General features: G+C 42.6%; 1 protein-coding gene across 5 annotated transcripts in view; it reads left to right on the top strand.

Moving 5' to 3' along the window:
• MTUS1 (microtubule associated scaffold protein 1) overlaps nt 1-13,814 on the top strand; it is a 181,370-nt gene that overhangs the window by 86,530 nt on the left and 81,026 nt on the right. For 3 of the 5 annotated variants that reach the window (XM_043893909.1, XM_043893908.1, XM_043893912.1), the window contains one exon: nt 8,120-8,281. The exons of 1 other annotated variant lie outside the window; for it this stretch is intronic. In XM_043893909.1, coding sequence (XP_043749844.1) covers nt 8,120-8,281 — 162 coding nt within the window. Of the gene's footprint in view, nt 1-8,119; nt 8,282-10,101; nt 10,376-13,814 lie in introns of those variants that run through there. One more of the 5 variants, XM_043893911.1, reaches the window with a different exon arrangement.

Below are 13,814 nucleotides of genomic sequence, written 5' to 3' on the forward strand. Positions count from 1 at the left end.
CTGCTCTCATTACTTTGAAGGTGTTTTGTGAGCTGTGTGGGACCCAGATTCTCTCCCAGGCTTTTCCTGAAAGAATGGAGGAGGTCGAGTTGGAGCTGAGATGACACTCCATTCTGTGACGTCTCTGGGAGCTCCTATTGGAGGATGCGTCATTGAATATGAGTGTCAGAACAAAGCGGTGCCATGCAGGAGTTCCTTCTTTGGCTTTAATTTCCAGTCCAAAGGAAACATACCATTATGGTTTTGTGAAGATTTTTCCAGTAGTAAAGTGGCTTTTCATCTTGACCACATAAAAGTCTCAATTAAGGCATTGACTTTTTTGTACTAAAATTTTAAGAATTAAAGAGTACCTAATGCTTATAGATTTACAGGAAAAAAAGATTATTAGAACCTACTTAAATTATTGGTCCAGCTTATCCATTTTTAGTTGTTAATCTGTTTTGTCTTGAGTATCTCTTTCTGTTTAAATGTTTGAGCCCATCAACTTTAATAATATTCTTTAGTTTATATTATAAAAATAGACTTATGGTAAGAAAAAATTCACATGGAGTGACATGTAAGTATATAAAGTATGAAGGGAAAATTCCCTGTTTCTGTTACTTTCCCTTTCTTTCCCTCTATGTCTCTACCCCTTAAGACGTCCATAAAAATTTTCTATGTCCTTCTGGAATTTTTCAACACTTAGATAAGTACAAACTTAAGGAAACTGGGTAATATTAACGCAGTCCTATTTTTCACTTAATAAATGTGTTACAGATTTTCAGTTTTATTAGGTGTTTCTTAATGATTTTTTGTTGTTGAAAGGCAGTACAATTAATCAGATTTTCCAACGTGGTTTTCCAAGTAAATTGTTTATTTGCTGGAGGTATGTTTCAAAACCATCAGAATCTGTTACTCTCTAAGGCAAAGTGAAGGTGTTATTCTTTCCAGGTTTTCTTAGACAAAAGATGGTTATCATTATAGAATCAGAACAAATCTGTTGTCTCTATGTAGGCTGATGCTAACAGCATGAGCTTAAAATAAACCACTAAGGTCCATATGATATCTCTGCAGGAAGGTCTTAAACTTTTATGGTTCATAGCCAGGATAGGTCACACAGCGTGACATAAACGATCGCCTTTTCAGAACTGGAGGAGCACTCCTGTCTTGATTTCATCGTTGAGGACTTTGGTGTTTAGGTTCGTCAGAGATGCTCAGCCCGACGTTGCCTTGTCTTACTTGTAATATTGCTCATGATATGTATGTTTTACTGCTTCTTTATCCAAGTCCAGTTACAGGTCCTGTCAGTCAACTTTGTATTAAGTTAAACGTTGGTACCGAGGGTGGAGCCGTTAGGTACCTTTGCTGGCCCTGCTGCTTTTAGCGTTCTTGCAGGCTCGCCGCCTTCTGAGCAAGGGGAGGGGCTCTGGCTGGCCTCCGGGTCCAGAAGAGGCCGCAGCGGGCGGGTGGTGGAATGGCCTGCGGTCGGTCCCTTCTGTTGCTGGTCATAGGTGTGGGACCCCAGTAAGCCATTTAGCACATAAGTAGGTTGCTGATCTAGAAACTGGAGGCGGCAATGGTAGCGCACTGTCAGGATGCATCTCGGTTTCCGTGGAGTAATCCTTTGGTGAAGTGGGCATCGTCCCGTGTCCTCAGTGCCCGCTGGTCCGTGGTGATGGTGGAACGGGGAAGACTTAGGCCAGGACTGTAAGTTGCCATTAGATGGAAAGGGTGGGGTTGGATGACAGAGAGACTTGTGCAAATGGGAGGGGCCAGTTCTCCGGAATGAGAATCGGGCTTTTGGGGGTAAGCTTGCTTCTGTGCCAGGCTGTGTGTTGAAATCAGAGGGGACAGGTGTGTAGTAATTCTGAGACACATGGAGAAGTGTCTATAAACCTTTGATGCTTTCAGAAACAATGATGTGGGACAACCTGTTCTAAAAAAAAAAAATAGAAAAGTTTAATTTTCTAAACATTCTGAGCCTTGACTGTGTTGTGACGGTGGCCCAGAAATGTTTGCATTGTCAGGCAGATTCTTTACCACTGAGCCACCAGAGAAGCCACTACCCAGAAATTTTTATCTGTCACTTACCCAGCCTTGTTCATTGTTTCCCATAATAACGGCTCATTAGAATGAATTTGCTGAAGGAAGAGCAATTTGGTAAATTTATATTGTAAAATCTGTTTATCCCTCCTAAGAGCAAGTAAAACCAGTGGCCAAATATACATTAAAAAGTCAAATGGCTACTTGAATATTCATTTTCTGCTAATCATTATAAGGAATGTAGAAAAAATCCCCCTTTAGTTGATAGAGTGAAGAGTCTATTAATGAAGAACAACTAAGCTTATAAAAATTGGTTAACTGTTGAATGCTTCAGTGTAGATGGTGAGAGAAGAGATTATTAAAATTTGTCCGTCACTCTTGGCCTTCAAAACATTTTTATTTTTTAAATTTTTGGCCACACCATGTGGTTTGTGGGATCTTAGTTCCCTGAACAGGGATTGAACCCAGGCCTTTGGCAATGAGAGCATGGAGTCCTAACCACTGAACTGCCAGGGAATGCCCCCTTAAAATTTTTTTAAAACTACCTCCATTACTGTTATCATTAAAATTCTACATGTATTTTATGGCTTCATTGAGATATAATGTCTAAGATATTTGATTTATATACATATATATTGTGAAAGGATTGCTACCATCTAGTTAAACCTCATTCCCTCATGTGTTTACCATGAGTGTATGAACAGGTTCATTCTATTTTCATAGCAATCTCACTACAGTGATACCACTGTATATCAACTCTAGTCACCATGTCTAATGGTATTCTTCAGCCTTGTGCATCTAAGGGCTGACAGTCTGTGTCCTTCCCAACTTCTTCCTATTTCCCACCCCCCACTCCCTATTTCCCCTATTATTGGCCTCAAAAGAAAAATTAATTCATTCAGCAAGCATTAAAACTCACTCCACGCTAGATGCTTAGCTATGTCCTCAGTGGAATTGAATTCAGTTCTCTTCCTGGTCTCAGGGGCCGTAGAGACTAGTCTGAGAGGCACACTGAAACAGATGTTGTAACAGAAGGAAGTGTGGATCTGAGTAGGAAGGTGTGGTCCTTTGCGCTCGGTCGGAAGTGCCCAAGAAGTTCAGTTCAGTCCCTCAGGCGTGTCCAACTCTTTGCGACCCCATGGACTGCGGCACGCCAGGCTTCGCTGTCCATCACCAATTTCTGGACCTTGTTTAAACTCATGACCATCGAATCGGTGATGCCATCCAACCGTCTCACCCTCTGTCATCCCTTCTCCTCCTGCCTTCAATCTTGCCCAGCATCAGGGTCTTTTCCAATGAGTCAGTTCTTCCCATCACATGGTCAAAGTAATGGAGCTTCAGCGTCAGCATCAGTCCTTCCAGTGAATATTCAGGACTGATTTCCTTTAGGATTGACTGGCTTGATCTCCTTGCAGCCCAAGGGACTCTCAAGAGTCTTCTCCAGCAGTACAAAGACATCAATTCTTCGGTGCTCAGCTTTCTTAATTTCCAATTCTCATATCCATACATGACTACTGGAAAAACCATAGCTTTGACTAGACAGACCTTTGTTGGCAAAGTAATGTTTCTGCTTTTTAATATGCTGTCTAGGTTGGTCATAGCTTTTCTTCCAAGTAGCAAGTGTCTTTTAATTTTATGGCTGCAGTCCCCATCTGCAGTGATTTTGGAGCCCAAGAAAATAAAAGTCTGTCCCTGTTTCCATTGTTTCCCCATCTATTTACCATGAAGTGATGGGACTGGATGTCATGATCTTCTTTTTTTGAAAGTTGAGTTTTAAGCCAACTTTTTCACTCTCTTCTCTCACTTTCATTAAGAGGCTCTTTAGTTCCTCTTCACTTTCTGCCATAAGGGTGGTGTCATCTGCATATCTGAGGTTATTGATATTTCTCCCAGCAATCTTGATTCCAGCTTGTGCTTCATCCAGCCCAGCATTTCACGTGATATACTCTGCATATAAGTTAATTAATAGGATGACAGTATACAGCCTTGATGTACTCCTTTCCCAATTTGGAACCAGTTCATGTTCCATGTCTGCTTCTAACCGTTGCTTCTTGATTTGCATACAGGTTTTTCAGGAGACAGGTAAGGTGGTCTGGTATTCCCATCTCTTTAAGAATTTTCTACAGTTTGTTGTGATCCACACAGTCAAAGGCTATAGCGTAGTCAATGAAGCAGAAGTCTATGTTTTTCTGGAATTTTCTTGCTTTTTCTGTGATCCAGTGGATGTTGGCAATTTGATCTCTGGTTCCGCTGCCTTTTCTAAATCCACCTTGAACTTCTGGAAGTTCTCGGTTCAGGTACCGTTGAAGCCTAGCTTGGAGAATTTTGAGTATTACTTTGCTAGCATGTGAGATGAGTGCAATTGTGTGGTAGTTTGAACATTCTTTGGCATTGCCTTTCTTTGGAATTGGAAAGAAAACTGACCTTTTCCAGTCCTGTGACCCCTGCTGAGTTTTCCAAATTTGCTGCCATAGTGAGTACATTGATCACTTAGCAAGCAGAGATGAGAAAGCCTTTCTATTCTTTGGAACTCTGCATTCAGATGGACATATCTTTCTTTTTCTACTTTGCCTTTTGCTTCTCTTCTTTTTTCAGCTATTTGTAAGGCCTCCTCAGACAACCATTTTGCCTTTTTGTGTTTCTGTTTTGGGGGTATGGTTTTGATCACAGCTTCCTGTACAGTGTCATGAACCTCCATCCATAATTCTTCAGGCACTCTATTAGATCTAGTCCCTTTAATCTATTTGTCACTTCCACTGTATAATCATAAGGGATTTGATTTAGGTCATACCTGAATGATCTAGTGGTTTTCCCCACTTTCTTCAATTTAAGTATAAATTTTGCAATAAGGAGTTCATGATTTGAGCCACAGTCAGTTCCTGGTGTTGTTTTTGCTGACTGTATAGAACTTCTCCATCTTTGGCTGCAAAGAATATAATCAATCTGATTTCTGAATTGACCATCTGGTGATGTCCATGTATAGAGTCATCTCTTGTGTTGTTGGAAGATGGTGTTTGCTATGACCAGGAAGGAAAGTCTTCACTAAGAGGTGGTGATTCTCAAACTTAATATAGGGAGAGGTGATTCTGTAGACCCCCAGGTGGGGCAGCAAGGATTTTTTTTTTCCCATTTATTTTTATTAGTTGGAGGCTAATTACTTTACAATATTGTAGTGGTTTTTGCCATACATTGACATGAATCAGCCATGGATTTACATGTGTTCCCCATCCCGATCCCCCCTTCCGCCTCCCTCTCCATCCCATCCCTCTGGGTCTTCCCAGTGCACCAGCCCTGAGCACTTGTCTCATGCATTATATGCCAGTCAGAATGGCTGCTATCCAAAAGTCAACAAGCAATAAATGCTGGAGAGGGTGTGGCGAAAAGGGAAGCCTTCTTACACTGTTGGTGGGAATGCAAACTAGTACAGCCACTGTGGAGAACAGTGTGGAGATTCCTTAAAAAACTGGCAGCAAGGATTTAAAACAGAATTTTCAACTCACTTTGTAAGTCACTAGGCAGAGTTTGGGGATTGAAGGGAAAGAAGCCCATTGTATTCACAGGAATGGACAGAAGAGAAGAATAGAGTAAAAAGTCCTGGAAAAATAAAAAGATGTGTGTGTGTAGAGAGGCAAACGCCTGTGAAGTACTCAGGGAAGAATTGGTTAGGAATCCACCCTAGAACTGCCTGTTATGTCTTTAAATTTAAATATTAATTAAGGGGATTAAAAATAATGTTGCCCTGCAGATAATGGTGCTAACACGGGGTGGTGCCAAGTTGTTTCAGTCGTGTCCAACTCTTTGTGGCTCCGTGGACCATAGCCTGCCAGGTTCCTCTGTCCTTGGGATTCTCTAGGCAAGAATACTGGGATGGGTTGCCATTCCCCTCTCCAGGAGATCTTCCTGACCCAGGGACCGAACCCGTTTCTCTTATGTCTCCTGTGTTGGCAGGCAGGTTCTTTACCATTAGCGCCACCGCTATAGGTTGCGGATAATGGGGAATCACAGAATGTAGTTTTCACATTCAGAAGATCAACACAGTGGAGCTGGAAAGGGTGGAAGGACAGAACTTTAAGGTCTAAAACAGTTATGTAGGCAACATTTAAGGGAGTGGGTAAGGATTTGTAGCATTTAGATTGAGAGGAGGAGACCTTTTTGAGAAGAAATGATGTGCCTGGTGGATTGGAATAGCACATCCTGGTGTCAGAGAAAAAACCAGGATGACTGGAGCAGGGCTCACATGGATATATGAGGTCAGCCCAGGGTTGAGGCTGTGAACAGGAGAACTTGAGATGCCAGGCCTCAAATACTTCAGCACTTTCTTCTCTGTTAACGTGAGATTTTTGTAAGTGAATTAATTGGGACAAAGCAGTGAGCATTACTTTTTGGAAAACCTACTTTCCTCCCTTATTACCACATTGGTAATATGTGACTTGATAATTTGCAGCTAAGGTCTTTTTCAACTCTAGACATTCTTCAGTTGTATGATCCTAGTGGCATTGAGAGACAATGTTAGATGATATGAGAATCTGATGGAGAAAAAAAAAGGTGATTCCAATGTTTGGGGGCTGGGAAAAAGGAAATTGTAGTTACGACTAGCATTAGTAGGTAGGAGGTTGTCTAATTGCCTAAGTTGCAATGTTAAAGAAAATGAAAATGTGAGTGGCATTGAGGTTCAGGAAGACAGAGCTGCAGGTGAGAATTTGGGGTTCATCGAGATAGGGCAGTGGTTAAAGTAGATAAGTAGACTCTCCTGGAGAGGCGAATATGTAAAAAGTTGGAGCCAAGGCATGCATTTAGGAAATGCCCTAATGTTCAGGTGGAAGCATCAGGATGGTGTAGTTTCAAGGATGCCACAGAACAGGGTGTCCATACATATCTTATAGAAAAGTGGACGTACTTGCTACAAACAATAGCTAGGAGTTTGAGTGAGAACCATTTAAGTTTGGCAAATAAAGAGTAAAGATGAAAGTGAAAGTCACTCAGTCGTATCTGACTCTCTGCGACCCCATGGACTATCCATGGAATTCTCCAGGCCAGAATACTGGAGTGGGTAGCCTTTCCCTTCTCCAGGGGATCGTCCCAACCCAGGGATCGAACCCAGGTCTGCTGCATTGCGGGCAGAGCTTTACCAGCTGAGCCACAAGGGAAGCCCAAGAATACTGGAGTGGGTAGCCCATCCCTTCTCCAGAGGGTCTGCTCGACCCAGGAATTGAACCAGGGTCTCCTGCATTGCAGGCAGATTCTTTACCAACTGAGCTATCAGGGAAGCCCAAGGACGAAAAGGGCAGATGAAAAAAGAGTGCTAATAATATAGCACCACCTGCTGTTAGGCATTAGGTATTTTTGAATTGTTTTTCTCAAATGGACTTCTTCCTTCCTATCTTGGTTGTTTTTTAGTTTTCACCAATTTTTTTATTTCGTAGCCTAGTGTGTGAACACAATAATTTACTTACTTTTAAATCAACAGTGTTGGAAGAAGTCATATCAATTTGTTTATCCCTTGATTTCAAGGTTGCCAAAAGTTTCTGTCTCAAATGACTCTGTGTCACAGAAACATGTATGTTAGTTGCTTAGTCATGTCTGACTCCTTGCAGCCCCATGGACTACTGTAGCTCATCAGGCTCCTCTGTCTATGGAATTCTCCAGGCAAGAATACTGGAGTGGGTAGCCATTCCTTTCTTCAGGAGATCTTCCCAACCCAGGGATAGAACCCAGGTCTCCTGAGTCTCCTGCATTGCAGGTAGATTCTTTACTATCTGAGCCACAAGGGAATCCCATGTCTCAGAAGACCTGAGTTAATTCCTTCACAGTTACAGGGTTGCAGGAATCCTTCCTGTGTAAGTCTTAATATTTATTTTATATCTTGACTCACTTGTTCATCCCCAGAGAAGGAAATGGCAACCCACTCCACTATTCTTGCCCGGAAAATTGCATGGATGGAGGAGCCTGGCAGGCTACTATCCACGGGGTCACAAAAAGTTGGACACGACTGAATGACTTCACTTTCACTTGTTCATGTAGGAGCTCGGGTTTACAAGCTTAGAGCTTTGGGAATGAATAGCCATGGAAACTTTTTGTCTTTTTTTCAACCCCCAAGGAAAACCTGCATCCTTGAAAACTGCGCAGCCGTCTCGAGTGAATCTGCCCAGATTGCTTCCTAGGCCCAAAGCGTCTGTGAAGAACCCCGCACTTCGGAGGACAGAAAGCACCTCGTCTGTGGCCAGCATTCACAGTGAGCTGAGTGCTTACAGCAATAACTGTAAGTCAGCCTTGTGTCAGACCTTGGGGCCTGTCGAAACTGTAGTTGTGAGAGAAATCTAATGAGCTACCAATTATCAGGGTTTTCGATTCTGTGATTCAGGGGAAAATACACATCCCGCTTCTCCCTTGGAATTGCTCAAAAAAAGTTTGGCAGGAGAAGAAAGTTGTCTCAACAACATTCTCTTTTGATGAATGTGCTAGGAAACACTGACAGACTTATCTGTTGAAGGCGTGTGGGTGTTTTGGTTTTTTTTTTTCCACGATTTCTAAAGTGTACCGTTTGAAGATGCTGGGTTATTGTTGTTGGGGTTTTTTTTTTTTTTGGTTTGTTTAAGGAAAGAAAGTGATCTAGGAACTATTGGAACCTAGCTGGAAATCAGAAAAAAAGATAACTTCAGTTTCATTTTCTTTGTAAACAGCTGCATTTTATAGAATCATTTTTTTCCCCCTAATCTTAAACTTCGGATGCTAGATTCAGTGTATTAGGAGTGAATATTATAACTTCAAGCTTAGTTTTAAGTAATTTAAACTGAGAATATTTGGGAGATTTTCAATTAGTATGAATTTTGTTTTCTGTGTAGAAGCTATTTACTTAAATAGTAAGTTGAGTTGTCCCTTTCATTCAAAAGATGTGTTTGGTCTTAGTGTTTATTTGCTCATTTCCTTTTTAATTTCTTTCAACAATAGCTCATGGATTAACGAATGTGAAGAATTTTGGAGTGCCTGCTTGTGTACAGGCAGCACTGTAGATGCTGGGAAGGATGTGAGATATCAAAGAAATGGTCCCTGTGTGAAAGATAGTTGAGGATAAAGAAGATGTTTACATGGATAACTAGAATATCAGATAAAACAAGGAATAAGGGAGTGGTGGGGGGGGAGTGGGGTTCTCTCTGCCTTAGAGAGGATCCATTTATTCTTTCTGTGAGGGGACAAGGTCAGATTGGAGTCATGTTATTGAACCTTCTGGGTGTGGAGCACCATGGAGGGTTACCATACATTCTTTCTCTGTTTTTTTCTCAAATAACTTCCGTTACCCTGATTTTACATGCAAGGTAATTGCGGCTCAGAGAGGTTGTCGCTGGTCCAAGGGCACTCAGCCAGCATGTGACAGAACTGAGAAAGTTTGTGGCTAAGACTTGGAATTAATGACTGAATGAAGAGCGCGTTTCCAAGAGGGTACTTAGCAGCAGCAGCTGGTCTCCTATGAGAGTAAGTAGCTGCATATGGGAACTTTAGGGACCCTGGACTGTGCTACTTGCAGTGAGACGGGACTGTTATCCACTTGCTACTTGAAGTTTGAAGTCGTGGCAGGAGATCAGAGGGTTTGCATGTATCTGTTGATTCTTGATTTGAAAAGGTCATTGACGCGTGTATTCCCTTAAGGTCATCGCACTTGAAGCATTCTCTGTTTGTAACAGGAAATTTTAAAAACAAAACTGCTAGAACAGAAGCACCCAGGTGCTCTCTGGGGGGAGGGGGGGTGCTGGAGGGTTGTGTAGTGTTGGCGCTTGTGCCCCTGGCAGGGCACTGCTCAGCGTCCCCATGGACCGCCACGTTGCCATGGCCCCGCTCAGGACTGCGTCTGACACTCCCAAGGAGGGCGTCAAAATGCTTCTGTCCGTTCCTTTTTGTCTTTTAACAAAGGGGCTTCCCGTAGACCCACAGAGCCTGTCTACTGGCTGTGTGTCCCTGTCTCAGATGAAGCGTTCAAATCAATGAGTCTCTTTCTTAGATGGAACCGCGAGCCTGTTTAGCCTGTTTAATCTGTTCTGTGTAGTGCCTCGGAGCTTAGATTTTTTTTTTCCCCCTGCTCCATTCTAATTCACTAAGAGCAAGCATGAGGAATAGGAGCATGAACATGGCTGCAGTTTTCCTCGCTTGAGCTTGCTGTGATCCTTTTAAATGACTATACCAGGAGGATTTCGCAGCTGTACAGACACGGATGCGTCTTCGAAAATATTTATCAATTCTACACTCACCCCACCGGCCGGCTCAGAGAGGCACTACGATGCTACCTTATTGACACTGCTGGTTCTGGGATCCTACAGCCTTTGTATAGTTCCTTTGTTAGCCACGTTTACTGGCAAAAGAAGTAGGTCGACGATTTCTGGTTTGATTCTTTCTTTGTAAGCATGCTTAAATTTCCTTCAATAAATTGACTTAGTATCTCTCGATTGCTATCTTTATAACTCGTAGTTTGTTAATTGTCGTATTTCTCGGGCATGTTTGTATTGAAGTTGTGAATAATTCTGCATAGAACCAATTTTATTGTGTATTTTATGTGTTTGGGAACTCGGGTTAAATATAATTCAGCAATGTTGTCGATGTTCTTGGCACATGAAATTATTTTATAAAAGACTAGTTAATGGTCTCATTTGTGATAAAACAACTGATAGTTTTTGTGTGTGTTTAGCCAATCGTTGTGCAAGTATAGGAAAAATGCTTTCCTAAAATTAGAATGAAATCATCACATTTTAATGCTTTTACTCATATTCTATCTAAAAATATTTAAAATGTGTGCTTTTTCAGAATTACCTTCAAACAAGAAAAAAATCATTTTGAGCTGCAATGTTTCTGATTTCTGATAATGATGGGTCATGTTAGGAAATAACCTTTCGATCTATGTTTTAAATTCTTCTGGGGTGAAGCCTTTGGACGCTTTTAAAGAATGTTTTCTTGCTTTGTTTGCTCCTCTCTTTGTGATGTGATGCTGTCAGTGCAGTCGCTTCTGAGATGGCAAGATGCTCTTAGAAAATTCTGGTTTGCCGTGCTTAAGGATGCTATAGAAATAACACGACCAAGTTCTAAAGCAACTGAATCAAAATGTATAAGACAATAAACCTTTCTTTTGTGGGGGTTCCAGCAGGTGCTTTGTGTGTGTTCTTTTCAGCATAGAAAATTTTTAAAGTTACAGTGTTGATTTTTTAAATATATGTATTAGTACAAAATTTAATCTGGTAGTTTCTGTATCAAATATGCTCATTTTTAGAGGTTAAATGTTGTAAGCTCTTCCAGACTCAGAGAGCTAAGGTCCAGTTTTTAAGATCATTGGATAAAAATACGTTATATAGCGTAGGTCTTGTAAAGAGGGGAAGCTTTGAGGGACCTTTGTGTGAGTGTAGGAGGAGGTCTCAGGGGAGTCCAGAATTTTGCCATATTAGCAGGTATGAAGTCCAAGAGCTTCTTACACCTCCCAGTTTGGCTGGAAAAGCATGATGAGCACATTTAGTTTTGAGAGACAGATGGCAAGGGGAAATGAAAGGTTGCACACCCGAGCTGTCTGCACTGCCTGGGAGACGGAATGGGCAGAGGTAAACTAAAGAAATGGAGCTTTCTCTTCTCTCACCTTCACGGCCAGCCCCGGTGCACATGGATGATACAGTAGAAAAGAGCATCCAAGGTGGACTCCTGCAAGCTTTCTTACTAACTCATGGAAGCTGGACAGTCTCACACTCTCTTAGCCTCAGTGTTCTCACCTGATGAATGGGCGGGGAGACCCAGATGGTCCTAAATCCTTGCAGCGGCAAAGACTTCTGCCTACCTTTAGTTTTCTTCATGATGATAAGATGGTACCTAACAGCTTGGAAGGAGGCTGTTTGGAGTAGGGGTCAAGATAATGGTGAGAAAGATCAGTCTCACTTGCCTTCAGTCCCGTCCTCATTGCTGAATGGCAAATGGGGTATTGTGTCACCTGCCACTACTGGTCAGTTGGTGAGAATCACCTGGACAGCAGAGAAGGTTTTCCCAGCCACTTCCAGGTTCAGAGCAAACCCAGCGTGGGTTTGACCACTGACGCCTGCCTGAGGTGAGGAAGGGGGAAAGGCAGGTGGTACCTACGTTGGCCCCGTGTTATGGCACATGCCCAGTACTTAAGCACATCTGAATGGACGACTGAATACAAAAATGCTATCATCCAGACTGGTGTTTTGTCTTCATGCTTTGCTGGATTATGTCTGAGACCTTCCTGTTAGTACAGGGTTGGGGACTTTGTGTTTGGAATTTCAGAGCTTGGACGTAAGTTGTGATTTGATTCAAAGCCACGTGGGCAGAGGATCTGGCACAGTGGGAAGTGTTAAGCTGATTCATCGAAAGTTCGGAAAACAAGCAGAAGTTTGGCTCCATGTGTATATACATGTTTTTTAAACAAAAACAAAAACTAACGTGGAGCAGGCGCTAGAGCGTGGTGTGAAGTGTTAGTTTGCAAATAACAGTTTGGAACAGTGGAAGCCTTTCTCTAGCAGGGAAATCTTTTTCCTTGTGCTTGGACTTCTCTGAGAATCTCTTCATTTTCTTGGTAGACTTGGTCATCTCTGTCATTTCACTTGAACCACATTCTGCGTGTGGGGAAATGAAGGATTCACGAGCATCTGTTACTCTGGCATAATCAGGGCAGCTAAGTCCAGGGCTGACCACAGCATGGGGCAGTTCTAAAACGGCATGTATTAGACCTGGCTGAGGCGTGGGCGACCACTTGGGGGACCTCACACATTGAGTCTACAAACCAGCCGTCATGGAGCAGCCGTGCCTCCCGGAGCACCATGTCTGGGAGAATTCCCAGTGGGTGTTCGGCTCAGACGGACCCTGCACCCATTAGTGGGGGTCCCAAGACACCGTTTGCACTGTCTGCACACTAGGGGTTCAGACCCTCTCTTGCGTAGACAGGTGACACAATTCAGCACAGCTGGGCAGTGGCCCGGTCAGGACCACAACTCAGATAGTCCCGGCTCCATTCTATTCCTCGACACTAAGGTGCTTCCGTCATTCTTTTGGAACTTGTGCTGCTGAAGGGTTTATCATTGGGACATAATAATTCTAGACGAGAGGAAATGCAGACATTCTCAGCATACCCAGCCAGCTGCCCAGCTGAAATAGAAGGCCAGAGAAATATTCTCAAGGCATCGTGCCTTGTAATAAACGTCGTCCTTCCAGTTGGGGTTTACTGGAAAGCGACAGGCCAGCTTAGAAGAGAGCCTTAGAGAACTGAGGGATGTGTAAGTGTTGGTCAAAGGTCAGCACATTAGTAACACAGGAGAGAATGAAGGGGGCATGTGTAGTAGGTGATTGGAGAGAGAGAAAGTGTGTGTTTGTGTGTTTATGTGAGTGGGTGCATGTGTGTGTGTGTTTATATATGTCACATAAAAATGGAAGCGTGTGTGTGTTTATGTGATTGTGTGCATATGTGTATATGTGTGTGTGTTTATATTATATATGTCACATCAAAATGGAAGTGTGTGTGTGTTTATGTGTGTGTGCATATGTGCATGTGTGTGTATATATATGTTACATATAAATGGAAGTGCATGTGTGTGTATGTTTGAGTCAAGCTCATTTTTATTCTTGTCATATGGAATGTTGACCCTCGCGTGTTAACACTGATGCGATCGCGTGGCGGCAGGACTGAGCCTCCAGGGCGGTGGTGAGACAGCTGGCCCCCAGCGCCTCCTGTTCTGCGCATGACCGAGATGGGAATATTGTCCCTTGTGAGAAGAGTCTTTTGCTTTCGTGACAAATCCTTTTACCAAGTCCTTTGG

The sequence above is a fragment of the Cervus elaphus genome, chromosome 32, assembly GCF_910594005.1.
Source record: "Cervus elaphus chromosome 32, mCerEla1.1, whole genome shotgun sequence".
NCBI classification, from domain to species: Eukaryota; Metazoa; Chordata; class Mammalia; order Artiodactyla; family Cervidae; genus Cervus; species Cervus elaphus.